General features: G+C 38.3%; 1 protein-coding gene across 1 annotated transcript in view; it reads right to left on the bottom strand.

The window, feature by feature from the left end:
• TSPAN14 (tetraspanin 14) overlaps nt 1–20,238 on the bottom strand; it is a 27,716-nt gene that overhangs the window by 5,463 nt on the left and 2,015 nt on the right. Inside the window, exons 2-7 of the mRNA XM_072424931.1 lie at nt 8,917–9,018; nt 7,685–7,735; nt 4,574–4,720; nt 1,336–1,506; nt 1,005–1,130; nt 410–454 (exon numbers count right to left, since the gene is read on the bottom strand). Coding sequence (XP_072281032.1) covers nt 410–454; nt 1,005–1,130; nt 1,336–1,506; nt 4,574–4,720; nt 7,685–7,735; nt 8,917–8,997 — 621 coding nt within the window. The 5' untranslated portion in view covers nt 8,998–9,018. The remainder of the gene's footprint in view (nt 1–409; nt 455–1,004; nt 1,131–1,335; nt 1,507–4,573; nt 4,721–7,684; nt 7,736–8,916; nt 9,019–20,238) is intronic.

Raw genomic sequence — 20,238 nt, 5'->3', positions numbered from 1 at the left:
GAAGGGTGCTAATTATGGAGATTACTCTGAAGACAAAAATAAGCAGGGTAATTACAACTATGACCCAATCAATGTTTTTTTTTTTTTTTTTTTTAGAGGAAATCCCTCTATAATGGTATTAGCAACAATAATGGTATTAGCACAAGAGGACAGGACACAACAGCAGTTAACAAATCTACCCAACTACAAGCATGAAAGGATAAAATGAACAAAAGACAGTCCAGCATAGCCATTCTTTATCCTATAGAAACAGGTGTACGGGCTGGGAAGTGTTAGGATATAAAAGCACAAAATGGAAGATTATTGAAGTTTAATGTTCTTTAGTGTACTTCAGTTTTGCTTTCCCACTGTGTATTTTTTTGTACTACTAAGTAGGTATCGACAGTCAAACTGAATATCAAAAACCCACCTTTTTACGGACATCATATCCACACTGGGTATTTACCACCGTTTGCTGTAAAAAGCAAAGAGAGAAAAGAAAACTATTAAAGTTGTCCAATTGTTAAACAGTATTTTTTTTTCTGCTAGATAATAAAGAAATAATTGCTTACATCAACCTGATATCTTATCATTTTACAATGTCAAGATATATAAATGACAATAATTGGATAAAAATGGAACTCTTTGCAGGTAGGTCTCTTTTAGGCTTTTTTTATGTGATTTATTGAAGCCCAGATCACATGGAAAACTTTGAATCTTTACCCCACTCCCCTCAGTGGAAGGCACAGATTACCTTTACCCCATTCCTGAAGTCCTTAGAATACAATACTACCTCTGCCTTTACATTAAAAAGTCCAAGAGGTGTCCAACTCCAACAGTGCATATGTTCCACTTTATTTTCATATTTATGGCAAAAACACCCAACCAGGGGAATAAATTAGTTGTGTGCACTGCAAATAAGAAGTATGAGCTGAATTCTACTGAAATTCATTTTCACGCGGCACAAAATCCCAATTAAATGTGTGTTGGCAAACAGATTGCATAGACTTAAAAAGGATACTTACAGCAGGATCTGCAATACAACATGAGAAGGGCACCCCACACTTCTCTCTACTCAGATTTTCACCAGTGCAGTTGAAATATTCATTTAAATTCCAGTCGTCTGGGCCCTGGGCACCACAACAATGGTTCTGCAGCAATAAGATATATTATTATCAGCACACATATAGTAGATGGATGTATTTTATACAAGGATATTACAATATACGCTGCTGCTGAAATTTATAATGGTTACAGATGTTTATAACTGTTACTTCCAGGTAATTATGTGTTTGGAGGAGGAAGGGTTTGTAGAAGATCATTAACCTATTTATATTATGTAAAGTCCTCTCTTACCGCTTTTTGCAGAGAATCTATGAGGTTTTGCAGATCTATATCATCACGATACGCTCTAATGTTGTTTTCAAAAAATTCTTTGGCTCGATCTCTCACCCAGTCTTGGAAAAGAAAGGCGAGTACAGCCACAGCCAGCTCCATAAAGAAGATGAGGACAATGGCGCCACAAAACTGAAAATAAAGATATACAACAGAAGTTAGATTGATGTTTTTTTCATAGCGGTCATTGCTATTAAGAAAATGCAGAATCTTTTCAAGTTTTCTTTTAGATATAAATAAATAAGTGATTGGCTTGTTGTATGGCTGATATCTTACCAGATTAGTTGTTAAAGACCTATTTTGGGCAGGAAGGGGGGGATCCTCCTGCACTGAGTGGGCTTAATCATTTTGGTGACTGTGGGTGGCCCCCCACCATGCTCCTATACAATTGAGAACTGAAGGTATGCATTATATATGATGTTGTCAGAATACTGCCCACTATTCAATATCCTTAAACATTTTGTGAAACAGGTAATGGACAATGGAAAAGATAAAATAGTCTATGTTCCCTTCAAATTACTGAACTATCATTAAATAATGCCATAGTATATAAATACTGGAAGGTACAGCAGTGATTAGCTGTCATAGTCTGGATCTCTAACTCTTAAAAGGTTAGAACAGAGCAGCTTGTGAGATATCACTGAATAGTTTATTATGACTTCTATTATGTGAGTCTCAATGTAAATCCATCCCACCTCTTACCTGATAACTCTTACAGAGCTACTCTGCTCTCTGAATTACATGAAAGAAGTCATTGTTTGTTCTTCTGCAGGAGGAGGTCAGGCTGTCAACACAGTGTCAGTTATGAGCCCCAAGTTCAGGCTGAAGACAGATCAGCATTGATGGGCACTTCATAGGCTGACACTGAGCTGGCAAAGACCAAATTTCAGAGAGGTAGGTATGCACTATTTCACTCAAAGTAGTTCTAAACGTAAAGTTTTTTTTTCCTATTTTATAGATTGTAGCACATGGTTCAGAAACCTTTCATCACATTCAGAGCAATTGTAACAAGACAACAAGCAAGCAGTGAACAATAGAGTGCAGTAGTGAAAAAACTGAAAACTAGCTAACAGCAATTTAATCTCCATAAATAATATATATATTTTGCTTAACTTGCCACTATCAGCAGTATTTTTAGAAAAATGTGGCTGTCACTGGTTTAAGCTACTATAAAGTATTATATTATAATTTTATAATTGCTATGTAGACAAAAATTGTCAAAATTATCAAGTGTCAACAATGTGAAATAAGCTTGATCCATCAAATCTAACAAAGGTAATGAAATCATAGAAGTATATATGGCTGAAAGAGTCAAATAGGAGCACTCTCATCCTGATATACCGAAATACACCTGGATTTTGGTGGAGGAATGAGATAATACCTCAAAAACGATGTGTTATCCATAAAACTCCATAAAAGATGGCTCGGAATCTGACTGCAGTAGTGACACGTTGCACGAGGTTTCACTTTGGGGCTCAATATCTCGCCAGGCTGATACTTTACAGCTTTTCTAACTTTATTGATAAGTAGTGCTTTGATACCTATTTACTATTTTTTCAAATATATGTTCTCCTAATGCTATATCCAATATCACCCTATTCAGTTTCATTTTAAAAATTGGACAATAGATCATTTTTCTGCGCCAAGGTCTCTACTGCCAACCCTATTATCAGCAAGAGGCTAAACTAATCTTTCGAGTGATCACAGTATCAAATATTGTCATTCCAGGGTTAACTATAATAGAAAACATGACTGGATTTATCTACTTCATTCACTGGATCTTCTTAGCTTCCCACCAAATCCAGGGTGTTGAAAATGTCCTAGGTGTGCAATATAATCATATGATCACATAGACATTTTTCTTCATTCTCTATCTGTCAACAAATAAAAATGAAACACTGCCATTCCTTTTTTTTTTTTATTGATAAAGATGTATTTCCAGCTTTCACTATGTAGGCAAGATCATTACACCTTTTAAAAACAGATTTGGTAACCATAAAACAGCAATTTGCAAAGTCTTAGCCTTGGGTTCATCCAATTGAATCATGGAACGCCATTTTGCTAACCGTCATTAACTTTTACCCACTTGTAAAATGCATAATGAATCATTGATCAGGTTCTTACCCTACCTAGAGGGAGGTATAGACATTGCCTGTTACTGCAAAGAGAAGCCAGGTAGATTTATGAATTGAACACCCTGGCTCCTAGAGGGCTCAATAAACAGTTTTGCCCCCTTACTGGTAAACTTTTCTACTGTGAAGTAGGTTCCATCAATAGTCAAAATGTATTCTGTTTGTTCCTTTGGTGTTTCCTTTTTTTTTTTTGCTGGGAAGAGAAGATCTTGCGTACATGTCTATAGCAGCTATGTGTCCCAGTCTGATTTTAAATGTCTGCTGCACCAGAGTTCACAATGATGAGGATGCATGCTGACCTTTTATAGTTGATATATCTTTATTTTATCTCCAGCACATATGGTTTTTATGTGGGGTAAGGAATATATAATAGGTATTAGAACTTCAGTCTCGTTTCCTTTATTTAGTGAGCTTTGTTTCACTAAAAAAAAAAAATCTGACACCAATATGTTTAAACAGTGAAAAAATGTGTGCTTTTCTGATAGTTGCATGTTGTTCATGTTCCCCCCACAGAACACATTAGTGATCTACTGCTGCAGGAACAGGAAAAAGCTGCACAGAGCCTATCGAACACTCCATACTAGGAGGAAATGTTGTGGTTTCACTTGCAATGTCACATCCCTTCATAAGTAAACACAGTGAGGAAGCTTTGTGTTTACAATGTTTTTTTAACAGGCATATCCGAGGAGTGCTGTGTAGAAGATCAGCAGCCTGGCATCTGATCATTGAGCTGCCTGTGAGCTGTCAATGAAAGCACCTGGGAGACACCGAGTCCAAGGGAGGCCTTAAAATGGCCATTGAACTGTATAAAAAAGGCTCTTAAAAAAAAAGGCTTTTAAAACAAACAAAAATTATTCCTACAGAAAGATACAAAGTGAACAAGGTACCTGTTCAAATTCCAATACTGTAGGGTAGAGGATCTTCCTTATGCTTTACAAATAAGTATTTAGTAAAATATAATGCCATCCACCCCCAAATCACCAACAAAAATAAAAGTTTCATTAAAGTTTTTTGGAAGAATATAAAGGATGGAAAAAAGTAGGTAGGTGCAAGGAAGGTGAACTTACAAATTTCAGGAGACAGATGTTTTCCCGAAGAGCCCCTACACATCCAGCAAAGCCCAGCGTAAACATAATAACGCCAACCACCAGAACCAGCCATACTGGGTCAAATCCATGTAGTCGTGTCACCTTCGTTATGTCTGACAATATTCCCTACAAAACGAAACAAAAGTGAGAACTGGGTTACATACACATATTGTAAAGATTAAAACAAAGATTTAATAACTGCAGTTACCATAATTCATCAAATAATTAAATCCTATAATTACGACATATTAGGTATTGTGCTCTCATGTTGATGTTTTGCCTTCAAAGCCTTTTTTGAGTCTCTGACCTGGTAAATGTAAAGGATTCTAAAACTTTATTACAACTTGCCTGTACAAAGCTGATGGCTTAGAGAAAACACAGCATGTGGTGGGGGAGCAAGTTTTTCAAACACCTGGAATTATAAGTACTTAAGTAGAAAAGTTGGATGTGAAAACAAGCTCTTGAAAGGTAAAAACATGAAGTCTTTTTCGGAGTATGTTTTACATTCAAGTCACCATGTGATGGGGTCACTTGTCCAGAACCAGGCAATGTTAGCCTCATACTTTTACCTCCATTTTTTGTCAATGGAGTCCTTACGAGACTAAAAGTGACCCTGTCAGCATATACACTCCTATTTATGTCTTACTTGGTTTTGAGGGGGCTGATAAGAATAAAAACAGATATATTTCCAACCCCCCCTTTGATAGACTGCTGAAACAACTTCCTGTTCTATAGCCCTCTGGGGACACAAAACAATAGGGATTATTACTATAAATACATGTGTATCCTCTAAAAAGGAAGGATGTGCCCAGAATACATTTATTTTGTATCTGTTAGGTCCCTGAAAATGGAAAATGGTGTCTAGCCTTAGTTAACACCAGACTAAAGGAAAATAAACCAAACATAAAGAAAGACATCAGACCAACAAACCCTTATACATTAAGCTTGCATTTATAGAAGAACTCTAATATTGTAAATGTAATGATTGCTGCATGTGTCCTCATGGGGTATGGTTTGAAAAGGTTTCCTGCACCAAGGGATTCAACAATTTTAGATTTAAAAAAATAGTTATTTGCCGCATCAAAGGCAGCAAAAGAAAATCAAATTAAAACATGGTAAGGCTTCTAGTAGGAATGAGCTGGACAATTTTGCAAATCAAATTTCATCATTAAAATGAATGCAAAGCCTCTGAGTATGCTACAGTCACTAAAACTGCATGGGGGTAAGGAAACATCTCAAAACACATCCCAAAATTATTAATTAAGGCTAATATTTGAATTACATTTTAGTCACAAAACGTGGTTTAAAAGCCCCTACCAACTTAATTGTGAAATTCACATACTAGTTATTGATTATGAAATTGTATTTTGGTAAATTATTATTATATAGTATTTATATAGCACCAACATAGTACACAGTGCTGTACATTATATAGGGGTTGCAAATGACAGACAGACAGTGAAACAAAAGGAGAGGACCCTGCCAAGCTAACAATCTAAGAATATTTGATGCACTTTACATCAAAAGTACTATAAGACCCATAGAAAACTATATATACTATGTACTATAAAATACCCTGTAGCTATAATAAAAAAATATATAAAGCCATACTCATAACTAAAGTCTAAATACAAATTTTTCCTGGTACCCTTGCTACCACATGGTCCTAAAATTGTGTAAAATGAAGTTTGCAAGGGCATCAGTGTGGTCCCCTACAGCTTTAACTTTTATGTTGTTGACCTCCAGGTCACAAATGTCCCCTGGTTTTGGGTGAAGGCCAGCACAGGGAACCAATGATAGCCAACCAAGAGAATGACCCTTGGGCAGGATGCTATATTATCAATATCAATAAATGGCATTTTTTTCTGCCCCCATCCAGTTACATTTAGCCATCCAACATGATTACAAAAATACCAATATCTATATTGCATTTAAATAGAAAAAGAAAATAACCAAGTTTAAAGGTGTCCATGATCTGGCCAAGAGGGGGCAAGAGGCACTGTACAGAGAATCCAAACTGCCAGATGTCAACGTTTTAGACAATATTTTGTACGGTTCAGTCATCACTTCTTTATATAATATGCTATACGATTCAGTATTACCAGTAACAACTAGTAAACCATAAAGATTTACAGCACACATAAAAGAAGGTGCAGAAAAATGACACATTTCATCTGTAACAGGATATGAAACTACAAGCTCAACTATAAATTAACTGCTGTAAACATATAAATTGGAAACTTTGGTAAAATTATGAGTAGTTAGTTGTGATGTTACTGAAGCATAGTAAATAAATAAAAAAAAAAAAAAAAAACTTAAAGCATATATAAATAATATCTTGTGCCAGAAACGACCCAGTAAAGACATGCTGAGTTACAGTTCTCTGGTTATCGTCTGCTTCTGTTTGTAGTGGGAGTCTCTTGGCACAGCTAAGGTATGGTACACTATCAGATCTCACAATACTTGAACACCTAAATAACTTTGGGTAGAGCCCTTTCTTTACATTTGGATAGGGTGGTGAAGGGACAGAATATTTTTTAGGTTTTCACTGCTGTCAGTGATGCCCATTAGGGAGATTCACAGTCTCCAATTGAACTGGTTTGTCTGTGTCACCTGCAATGAAAGTTATGATAAATTGAAAATGTTTGAGCTGCCATAGAACAGAAATAAAGGGGTACGAAGAAAGAGCATGCAGCTTTTTTGCACACCATATTTCAATGTATACCATATCACAGCATAGCAGCAGATTGTAGTGCAAATTTATAAAGGCATGCAGGTAGTAGTAGTACTAATATTTTTGTCCTCACAGAAGGAATGCAGGTAGTAGTAGTAATAATATTTTGTTGCAGTCCAAATATTAAATATCTGTTTGTACCAACAAGATTTTGCCCCACATCCTGCATGGTCAAAGGGCCAGGAAATAAGAGAAATCTAAAAAAAAAATGTAAAAAAGAAAAAACCCAAAGGTCCAGTCCTTGGCCACTCTATGACACTACCACCTTCGCTCCCCAAATGTTTAGTTAGAAATGGACTTTAGGTGTCTCTTATCACAAATGTCACATATGTAGTTAGCCTTTTGTGTGTACTTACTTTCTCACTCCAGGCCCAAAGGCCAATTCCCAGCAGAACCATTCCGGATAGCTAAAGAAAGAACAAATGCAGAGCTTATATACATCTGGAACCAGGATGTTCTGTTTCATAACTGTCACTTTAAATTATAAACATACAAATGACAAAAGCTTCATTTTACACAATATATCACAACTTTACTGTTAAACTATCAAAAAGTATGAAATCTTGTCCAGCATCACACAAATGTATTTGTTAATAGATTGTTTCTATTCTGTACTGGATAGCTGGACAAAATTAAGAAATCTGACTAAATAATCAGCAAGCACTGGACGCAAAGGAAGGGAAAAAGGCTTTTTCAGAGTTGGGACTGTGCGCGTGACAGCATTTCATGTGCTGTTCATACACACATTATAAGTGGGTCACCAAGCCGGCCTGGCTCTGTTTGCCTGGTAGTTTGTAGCCAATGGAGGTTCTTGTATGCATATGTAGTTTTATTTGTGAAGGAAAAATGGATTTCCAAAACTTCAGTGACGTTCAGCATCAATGCAACTGGCTTTACACCATGCCAGTTAACCCAAAGTGTGTTATCCCTGTTTTAGAACTAGAGAGGGCCTCCAGCCTGGGCAATAGATGTTAGGTAGGGGGTTGGCATACCGGGAAGTTTTTTTTTTTTTTTTGAGCCTTGCCATTAGTGTGCCTCCAAGGCATAATTCAGACATTATCCTAACCTTGACAGCTTAGCAGTTTGGAACTAATAGAAAAGTCATTTAGTGAAGCTGCAATTCCAGTGTATGATTTTCCATGTGGGAAATGCAAATTCTTGAATTTCACCATAGGTCAGCTACAGTCAACTCATCAGCTATGATCAAGGATCATAGCTTCCTCTTCCTTATCTAGATATGCTCTGCCTTTCCCCGTGGCTCCAACATTTTACACCTATCAGCAGCTTGCAGGTTCAGAATAGTTTTCTGCAGGCAAATGATTCTTGTGTTGGCACCCCGGCCTGCAGATAAGTGGGAGTGATCTGTTTTCTGCACAAGAAAAAAGCTCTGACCTTTATGTGAGTCAGTCTCTGACAAATTGTCTGCCTATAAAACACCATAAAAATATTAACTCTTTATTTCTTTGTTTTTGCTGTGCTAACTGAAATTGAATAATAATAGAGGACTGCTTGAAGCAGTACACGACAAGAAACTTGATTATCTGTCATGCAATATGTGCTGTTTAAGCATTTTTATACCGTTACTTACCCAAAATATGATGTTGTAGCTAAATAGCAGATACTTGTAGCAGCAGCTAACCTCTGCGGTGCTATACCGATAGTAATGCATCCTTCCAGCGGGGAAGAACTTCTAAGGAAGAAGAAAACAAGGTTGTAAGACTTGTGCATGAAGGAATAATTAACATAACCGCATAGTGTTTTTAAACCCTAAATCCATTTTTGAGATCATGTCTTATTCCTTGCCAGCCATTCCTAACTAGGGTTTTGTGGAACTCTGGAGTACCTGCAGTAGTTGCCAGGGGATCCTTGAGCTGTGGATGATTGACCTCTCGTAGGATATAGAGTTCTGGGACCAACACCACTTGGCAGAACCAGCTGCATTAAACAAAGAAACTTTACATTCTGATCACTAATGTATGGGGGGGCCACTAGGCCACCAATGCAAACAGCAGTTTTCCCATTGACTGATTTGGGAAGGGTTCCCTATAATTGACTACTATGTGCAGTTCACGTGAGCAAACACTTTTTTTTTTATCAATCTGCGGTCACGATTCTTTCCAAGAGGTTAATGATTAAAAGACAAAAGACCAGGGTCATATGTTCAATCTTCACTCTATACCAGAGCCCCTCATGCTGACTTTGGCTGCGTACACATGTCCAATGGTTCCCGTCCGATAATCGGCTCTTGGCCGACATCGGACGAGAATCTAGTGTGTGCACAGCGCCCGTCGTCCATCGTCTGAACTACCGTCGTGGTGGTTACACAGACGATGGACAACGAACAATCATAATGGAAGCGAAGGGGGGAAAAGCGCAGGGGAATGCGGCTCCGTCGTTCTCCCCCTGCCCTCTCCATACAGCAGAATGGTGCTGTATGTACAACACTCGTTTTTGCATTGTGCAGTAGTTTGTCGTTGGAAAGGATTGTGAAAGATCCTTTTCAATGACAATTATTGCACATGTTTATGTAGCTTTGGGCTGACACTGGTGCTGTAAGTTGCTTGACTGTTGATTCTTGTTTTATTGCATGGTTTATTATTATCCATTCCTTAGTAATACACATTTAACAGGAAAACGTAAAAAACTAGTAAATAACTGTGTAAAACCTTGGTGAGCGATGGAGGCTGCATGCTAATTATACTCCAATGTGAACTTGAAATCTACTAGAGGATGTTGACCCTTCTCTGACATGACACCACCCTTCTATTTGGCTTGGTGCCTGACAGCTGTATAACAAAGGGGAAGTGTCTGTGGAATCACACTGCTCACAGAAAGAAGTATTCTATGACACTTCGACTTCCGTGATGTGAATCACATAGCAAAGACTTTTCAAGAGCAGATATGTTTATCAGTCCAGGAAAAAAGCATCCTTACTTATATCATACACAAGTAATACAATTTTAGCAATTTAAAGTTTGTGCCATATGGTAAATTGTGGGCATGTCCTCAAAACATCAATATTTTCTAGTCAGTCCTATTTTGGTGAATGCAGAAAAGTTGGACCAAGTTTTTAAAGCACAGTCATGTCTAATATGTGATGATCTAAAAGCAAACCCATGGCAATGATTTTGCTAAGGTCATAATTACTATGAGTAGTATTCTCTACAGTGCTCAACCCAGAATATTTTTTAAGCTGGGTGAGAAGAAGCTGTAGACGGGTGGTGGCCCCTGTATTGTGACCCAACTCATCAGAAAAGTGCCGGGTGGTGCACCCAGCTAAAATAGGCTGGGGAGAACTCTGCTCCAGATTCCTACTCACTGTACCTGATCCCCTCCATAGAGCAAGTGATACTGCAGCCCTAAAACTCAAATGTGCAAATACTAACTAGCCTTATGATTGCTGGTTCAGGAACCACTCGTACCTTACTATTGTTTCATCTCCCAAAGGTAGTTGTCCCAAAACAAATAGTAAGGTACAAAAGGTGCAGTGCTCAACCCAGAAAATTTTTTAAGCCGGGTGGAAAAAATTGTAGGTGGGTGGCAGCACCTGTATTGTGACCAAACGCTTTAGTAACCACCCAAAAACAGCCGAGTGGGTGCTAAAAAGTGCCGGGTGGTGCACCCAGCTAAAAGGGCCTGGGGAGAACCCTGAAGGTGGTAGAGGAAAAGGGAAATCAAGTTGTTGGGCATTGTACTCTGGATTTCAGAGGTACAGTGAGGCTATAAAAAGTATCACACTGTACAGACAGCTGGCAATCCCCAATATTCACAAGATACAAGAATTTGTAAATCTAATCTACCAGGAAAGTAATGTGTCTACAGAACTCTAATACTTTAGAAGGTATTTAGACCGAAATTTAGAAAACCCCGAACTTTTTCCTTGGTAAATATTCGCCCCAATTAGCCCCTACCATAATATTATTTATGTAAAAAAGTGCAGACAGATTAAGGTTATTTACTTGAACAATTGGAATCAGGTGCAAATAGAAATATGCAGATGGAACATGTAGGGTGCCTATGGTATTCTCTACGACTGGTATGTGAAGCTATCATGTCAAAATCAAATCAGCTACTACATTATTTACAATTCAATATTCTACTGCAAGGAAATACATTTATAAGTAGCATATCAAAGAACTACTAATTCGTATGGATTGACCAAGCCAACAAATGTAGTTGTACCCGTGTTCTTATTCCAGAAGTTTAGCTTTAGAAAAAAAAAAAAAAAGCCATATACAAATTAAAGCATAATTAATAAAAAAACAAAAAAATACTCAAAGCTTTAAAGATTTTCTAAACAAGCCATTGCTACAAAGCAGGCTTTGTTACGGTTTCCTGCAGGGAAACAAGAGAACAGAAAGCAAACACCATACGGTGTTTCTTCTATTGAAGGTAGTACAGAGAATTCCCAAAGGTTTACATTCTGTACCTTCACTCCATCCCGACAGCAAGGGAGTTGCTTTATAGTAATAAACATAAGCACAGTGGTAGATTTCTGGACTGGCAGACCTGGGGATATTCTGCATAATAAACCTTTATTGATCTGAACAGCAATCGATATTTTCTTGAATCTAAGTTCTAAAAATACATCTCACAAAGCCACATGTCACATAATCGTAGTGCACGTACTTTTCTTTCAGAATACAAGTCAACAATATAGAATGATGAACAGCTTCCAGCAACAGCATAACAGAAAAAGCAACAATGATCACGGTTAATGGAGAATATTTATAATGAATGGCGAGGGAACTCCATAGCTGTGTACAGTGTGCCTAATTTGATGTAAAAACAATGTACATGTTTTAAATTACGATAGAAAAAAAAATTTGGACTGCAGGTGGTTTATTAACAATTAAAATGTAATTATAAATAATTGTATTTGTTTTTATATATATATATAAAATATATATTGTATCCCCCATAAGATAGCCACCACTCTCTTGTTTGCTCTAACACTCTGGGTTGTGGAAGGGTCCATCATTCTCAAACTGATATTTATTTGTTCCATTAGTGAAAACTGGAACTGCATAGACACTTCAGAGTTCACCTTAAAATGCAACTTAACATCAGTCTCTTGGAATTCCCTGTTTAGTAACTCAAGAAGGAGCAGTCTTTGGAAAAAGTTATAATGCATGAAAATGCATGGACAAGGAACATGGTGACAGATACAGAGATGACCTCATTAGTCCATTGGGGCTCTGGTACTGTTCAATCTGAAGGGGAGATGAAGGAGATCCAGCAATGTATACAAAAATCATGTCATCCTGAGCGCTGTGCAGTGTGACAACATCTGAGAAATCAATAAGAAGAAATTCAAAGCATTTGATGGTAAGATAGAACACCCATATTCAGCTCTATTCAGATGTCTACATTTAGTTCAGATTTGATAACCTATAAATAGAGAACTTATCCGAAGAAAATTGCGAACTAAATTTCCCACAATTCACGGGGAAGAATACCAAGACAAAAAACGCACTGTCTGACATTAGTAACCTTTCCAAATGTGGCAATATCATCCCCACTGACAGATAATGGAAAGAAGAACTGAGGGCTAACCAGAAAGCAGGACACACGTTTTGCAATCATATTGAAATACTAAAATAGAGTACAGCTAATTATCTGTTTACACTGTATATCTGTACACCCAAATACCATTTCACTCAGGGGTAATAGGACCACAATTAAAATTACAACTTACAAGAAGTGGATCCAACAAGTCATTGTAGAAACGAAGACATTTCTAAATGGCTGACTACATACTACTGGTAAAGATAGTAACAGAAAAACAATGGAAGACCCATTGAAACATATTACTTGTTTCCACTAGTGGAGTGCACTGTCCTCATAAAGCTTTGTTTACTATTTATAGAAAAACCAAGTCAAAAGAAGTATGAATCTGTTTTATGAAATTTAGTCCAAAAGGGATTCAGTAGACTGCTTATCTGTAAGAAAGTAAAATTCCAAATTTTTGTAATTAAGATTTCAAAATTTAGGCCCATGTGTACCATCCTACCTAGCACCAACACCATAGTCTTGTTGAAGTTGATCATATTTGGATTTGCATTATGAACCTATTTGTCACTACCCATTGGAAAACTAAAGAAACCACCATATCTTCCTCAGACTAGGTACTCTTTAATGGATCAAAGAGGAGCACAGATTAATAGGACCTTGGATGAGTTCTTATGCTTAAAAAATAATTTATACTTTTGTCCTAAATTGTCTAGATTGTCCTAAAATGGCCAGACCCTGGAGCCATCACACACATAGAACTGGGCTTCTAGTTACTAAGAACTGAAATAAATCGCAATTTATAATGAATTTGAAGTTACCTGAAGCCAAATGCATTCTAACCGTTGCTGCTTTCCTCATCATCTACATTTCTATTAAAAACCCACAGCGGTGTAAACATTTTCATTTCCTTTTAGTTTTATTTTTAGCCAGAAGACATTTGGAGCTTTGTCCGAGTTTCTTCTTAAAATGCATGAATTTCTTTTTTAATTAAGGCACACCTCTCATATGTAAACTAACAGAATAACATACAATTATGTTCATTTGTTCTGGGGCTTCTGATTGAATATGGATGAGAAAATTCATCAGATCAGTTTATTGAACACAACATTGGCAGCTAATCTGCTCATGTGTACCAGACGAAGGATCGAAAAGGAATCCTATATAGCGGTGTTTCCAAACCAGAGTTCCATGGATCCCTAGGCTTTCTGGAGCAATTTTAGGCCAATTTAGACTTTGATGATCTTTTTGGCTATCTGTAAGGGTGAAATTTTTCCCAATGGGCACCACACTCAAGGAACTGTAGGCTGTGTATTATAGTAATTATAGTGGGGGTTCCTTGAAAAAAAATTTTTCAAGGGTTTTCCCTTGAAAAACACTGCTATAGAATGTCACATAAGTGGGGCTGCCAACATCACATCCAAGATGGCGGCACCCAGCAAAAAAAGTCTCACGACTAATCAATAAAAAATGTGCATACAATACGTTACATACACATATATTCTTAAGGCTTTGTCTATGCCTTCTCAACTTTTAATCGCCAATGTCTAATTTCAGATTCCTTCCAATGAGCTAGTTCACACCAAAGTGTTGGGTGCTACGTTTTAGAGGGTTGAACAAAAATACACTTTGCAGCATTTAAAATATTTAAACACTTATAAATGCCTACAAACATGGTATGGGCATTTATAACCACTTATAACTAATGTCAGTACAGACTTAGCCTAAAGAAAGATTATTTGTTGAAACACATGATCTAGTGACAGGGTCTCTTTTAGGATGGGGACATTGTGTTTGTAGTCTTTTATTAGGTTAGTTAAAATACAAACAATTATTTCTGTTTTTGTTTTTTCTGCTGTTTATGAGGAATTTATTCACACACTTAAATCAGCTGATCTAGAAAAGCAGAAGTCCTATATTTGACACAAAACAATGTCAGTTGTCTTATCATGTGTACACAGGATGGTTATTTAACCACTATATATCATAGAGATCACAAAAACAAGCACTTTCCTCACCCATATCCTAACTGTTATCATACCGACCCCAGCTATACAATATTGGTTTGTAGTTTTTAGAGAAGCTTCCTATTGTTCAATTACCATTTTACACAGAAAATTCCAGCCGGATAGGTAAACCCATGAGTACAACCAAGCAAGGAAGGAGAGCTCCAAATTTAGGTCATGGACACTCCAGCTTAGGACAAGGTCCTCGAAGTACAATACATATATGAAATTGTACATTAGGCGCCATAAGAAATCAGCAGTTTGTAATTGCTGACCCCCCTCCATTGCTGTGTTTGATTATGTTGGTTTACATCCTATAGCAGCCTCTATTGACCTTTTTACCACTGGGTAGCTTTCAGGTCTTCCGCGAACCCGTTATCATTAGTATATCCACAGCTCACAGTATATTAGTGTGGTGGTCATTAGGAAGAATGGAAAGAATGTCACCATTACAGATAACCAAAAAAATCATTGGTGTCAGTTAAATTGAAGGGGCACAAATTGGTCATTGCTCAAGTAACCCCTAAGAGCAACTATGGTTGCAAAAACACTAATTTATAGACTTTAAGCACTCATCCTTACTATTGTGTTACTTCATTCCCAGGTTAGGTAACTAAACGCAAAAACAAAAATGTAAACAACGAGATATAATGACCAATGGTATAATGGCCCAAGCTGCACTTTACTGCCCAATATAGTTATGTAAAATTATCTTTAAGACTGTTGCCTGGCATTCATGGTGCTAATTGCAAAGCAGCAAGAATGCCAAAAAAGGTGTAAACCAGACACATATCAAGAAAACAGGACAATCTGTAGTCATTGTCAAGATATCTTACTACAGGATAGTCAAGGAGAAGTGTAGCACTTTAATAGGAAACGTCTGTGCGGGCAAGGTCAGGGCTGGCTGCAGACAGATAACAGGGAACAGGAACGAAGCCAAGTTGTTACCAAGAACCGGATACCAGGAACTAAGCTGAAGGCAACTCAGAAAAAGGTTAGATCAGACCAGCTAAATACAGGAAATAAAAAGCTAAACAGAAAGTTCAGCATTGCAGGAAACACAGCAACAAGTGGGTTGTGTAGAAGACTTTGCAACAACTCCATCACTTGCTTGCAAAAATGTTTCAGCAACCGTAAGGAAAAACTGTAGGCAAAAACTATACATTACATAATATATTGCCTTGTACTAGGCATGTATAAGTGACATGGCCAGCAACTGATAGACAAACTAGGGGATTGCCTACTAGAGTACCTAACATTTTTTTTTAACCCACAGCTCGGCCTCATCGCCTAATGGCATAGTCTATATAGGCATAGCAAACCTCACCTATAAGTGTCCAGAGGCTACAATAGTTGTCCCCAAATACATGAAATGACATTCTAGTTCTCCTTAGGACCAGTATTTTTAATTTTTTTCCTTTTTTGGGTTCAATGGATAATTTATTATAAATAAAATAGAACAGAATAGGAAAATGTACCTCTGTAAAAAGTGAACCTGTGCTTACTTTTTGCTGCACAAATAATATGTTGGATTTGAGACTAAAGCTGCGTAAATACTTGCAATTTTTGTCGTTGGAAAGGATCTTTCACGATCCTTTCCAACGACAAGGGACTGCACGATGCATGAACGGTGCTGTACATACAGCACCGTTCATGCTCTATGGAGAGGGGAGGGGGAGAGCGACGGAGCGGCACCCTGCTGCGCGCTCTCCCCCTCCCTTTTATTAGGATCGGTCGTCGTCCATCGTCCATGGATCCGCCAGGACGGTCGTCGCACGATGGACGACGACCGACTGTACACACGGCAGATTTTCGCCCGATAATTGGCTGATGCCGATTATCGGGCGATAAAAATCTGACGTGTGTACGTAGCTTTACACAAACAGATCGTATGATTACCCCCATGACTCAGTGGCAACACTAGCCATGCACTGCTGGCCAGTAGATTAATGCTCAAGCCATTATGACAATACCCTTCCTTAGAGAGATGAGCTTGCTGGAGACTAAGGGAAATAGTGGAAAGATATGAGTCCATTGCAACAAAAGAAGCCCCCAAATGAAAATTCATGCTTTTACACTCTCATGAACTTTTAGGACAAGCTCCGGATAAGGAAAGATTGGAGACACAGAAAGAACAGGAAAGTGTAACTCATAGACAAAATGAGCAACACAAAAATGAGCAGGATATGAGCAGTGAAAGTTCTGTACTATGAGCTAATCAGGCTCTACTGCCCTGCCAATGCCAACAGTCTATCTTTTTTAGGCAAGGAGAGGCAGGATTTATTAGATGTACATAAACAGTGTGATGATACTCTTTCATAGCCCAGAGGGGACATCTAATGCAGGAAGATACTACAGTAAATGGTGTGGTCACCATCCTGACCATGTAATGTACTTGGGGTAAATGAATAATAATTGTATTTCTACAAAAGAACACTAATTTTATGGTTTAACTTGAAGTTCAGCTAAGGTCTTCAGACGGGTGATGTCCATAAGGTCCTTGTCAGTGCTATCGCCTTCACACGGTCTTCTTCTGGGTATGCCTTCCTGACTGGTAAGATGCAACTTCCACACAGACACAAAGAAGTCATTTTTAGGATCAAGGCATGCAATGTATATTAAAGTATACTACAAGGCAGGTAAGAAGTTTTAATTGCATAAAAGGACTTCTGATTTCTGCAATAAAAAGTCTGATTGCTTGGAATATTTTTCTGAGATAACTATGTTATATAACTAATGTTCCACTTAAAAGAACCTTAAAATGAAACGTTCCATTCCACGGGCTTGTAAACAGCTTTAGGGAATATACAAATTTCAACTTTATGCCAAAAGTCAGAAGCTAAGCCCTCATAGCTATCTCCATCCACTTCTCCTACCAATGACATATTCTTGTAGACCTCAGAAATCAATTAATTGGGACTTTTGCAGAAAAGTCAGAAGTGCCCAATGTATAGGCTGTAATTGACAGCCTCGTTATTGCTTCTCTATGCTATGCATAGATGGGTGAACTCAATCAGGGACAGTTATGTCATTTCCCAGTGAATTGTTCATATTTAGCAAACATTTCTCTAAACATTTGAAAAGGAAATGGTTGCTTCATGCCAACACAGACGGATCACTTTCCCCAAGGTTGAGTGAGGAATGAGGAAAACCATTGTAAAAATCCTAATTCTCCTTAACAGTGGCTAAGGGATTCTGCAAATCCAGATTAAGTCATCCCTACTACAGAGCAGAGGACAGGGATGACCAATAAAATATTGGCACCATTCATTGCATGTGAAAGGTTTCATCCATGGCTCCAACTCATTCCTTTTTGGCATCAGGTTTTTGGGTAATGGATGCCTGCTATTCTTCAGTGTTATTGAATGTTTATACTCCGATGTTTTCAAAGTTGTTTTTCTGTATTCCAGAGCTTCCAAAATTCTGTAGAAGTAGACAATGCTGTTCATGTAAACTGCTGGGAAGGCAGAATGTCAGTGTAACTGGCACATCCATCAGAAATCATGAAGTGCCGTTTCCTTCCCGAAACACCCATTACTAGCATAGAAGGCCTGGAAACACTGACGTGTGAAGGAGGCAATAAAGCACATCCCAATTGTCCTGTTTTAGTTACACCATTTATTGGGGAGGCATATACAGACTTTCCATTATTCAGTAAAAAGGACTTAGACAATAAAATGGTTGGCAATAGGCCAAAATTCACACTAGGTCCAGATAAAAGTTTACCCTTCATTATAGCAATTGAAGGGCTGTCATTGCTGAGCTTTCCTTCTACAAAAAAATTAAATGCTACAACACTAATATACACCATTACAGAAAAGAGCGATATCAGTGACCTAAAATTATACACACCTAAATACTATCAGTCCAACAGACATAAACTTTGGGAGACCTCCTAGGCTCTCCCAGCCTGTCCACCCCCAGTCCGAAAGACATGTTCCCTTTAATTATTAACGGCCAGATGCACCAGAGACATCGCCAGCTCCTGGCCTGGAAAAATGTAGGGGTGCCTGGCCCGCCCATTCCTTTCTTGAACACTCTGGGCCTTGATGCCAAATAAAGAGCTGCGATTGTGCAGCATCAAGAAAGAAAGCAGCATTTAAGAAGATAGGGTACAGAAAGCCATTGCACTTCACTAAAAACAAGCGAAACCCACAATACAATTCTGCTTCTCTGTGTCCCCGATGTAATTTTCTTCCACGAATATAAGTATCCCGAAGGGACTTCAGGCATGTATAGACTTTACACGTCTAGAAAAACATTAAATCATTTTTATAAAACCATTTTAGGTATGCATTTTAAGTGAACAACAAAAAATAACTGTTTGGAAATGATTGCTTCATATGTATGGGGTGTTGGTACAGAAATATTATTACAAATAAGAGGTTCCTCATATAAAGGAGAACAAAGCTGGTTATATCTTACAATGAACACAAACCAGTCTGCTGACCAATGTCACAGGTGATTCAGTAGAAGATTTACTGTGTCATTCAATCAATGTCCTTCAGAGGTATAGAGATTCATGGAAAAGGGAAAGTACAACCTCCTTCAGTTCTATGTATCAGGACTTTATGTCAAAATAAAGTAATCCAGTCCTAAAAAAAATCAACTGGTTCTAAAATTATTTATCTTGTTGCTTTAGAGGCCATGCCTTGACTTCACTATCCTTGACTATCAGCATTTCACACCATCATGGAGGCGTTTTGGCTCCTTTCTTCTTTATAACATAACATCAGTTCATTGAAGGCATTCACTCATGCACTCATCTCTCCTAGGTCCCCTCCCAGCATTTTTATGAGGTTGAGGTCTGGAATGCCATTGCAAGTCCTAGCTGTCACACAGATGACCTCACATTGGACTCCATAATACTTATACAGAGGAGTTTATGGTCAACTCAATGACTGCAAGGAGCCCAGGTCCTGTGGGTGCAAAACAATCCCAAATCATCACCCCTCCATCTCCATAGCTGGTATAGGGGGTTTGTTCTGATATAATGTGTTTGGATTTCACCAACTTATTACCAAACATTGGCAACTGTTGTGAATGGTTTCCACTCGGGAAAAATCCTTCTCACTGTAGAATGATGGACTTCAAATGGAAATGGTCGCAAAGATAATTTCCAGTGATCTGTGGTCAATCTGACATCTGTACAGACCCTTGAATACCGCAGCCTCCGCCGTCACACCCCTCCCCACGTCCCGCAGCCCCCGCCGTCACATCCCTGCCCAGGTCCCGCAGCCCCCGCCACTACACACCCCTCCCTGCCCGTGTCCCGGCAGCTCCCACTGTCACACCCCTCCCCAGGTCCCGCAGCCCCCGCCATCCCACCCCTGCCCAGGTCCTCCGGCCTTGCCGTCACACCCCTCCTCACGTCCCGCAGCCCCCGCTGTCAC

Source organism: Pyxicephalus adspersus, chromosome 10, assembly GCF_032062135.1.
Source record: "Pyxicephalus adspersus chromosome 10, UCB_Pads_2.0, whole genome shotgun sequence".
NCBI lineage: Eukaryota > Metazoa > Chordata > Amphibia > Anura > Pyxicephalidae > Pyxicephalus > Pyxicephalus adspersus.
This window is presented reverse-complemented; position numbering and strand designations above follow the sequence as displayed.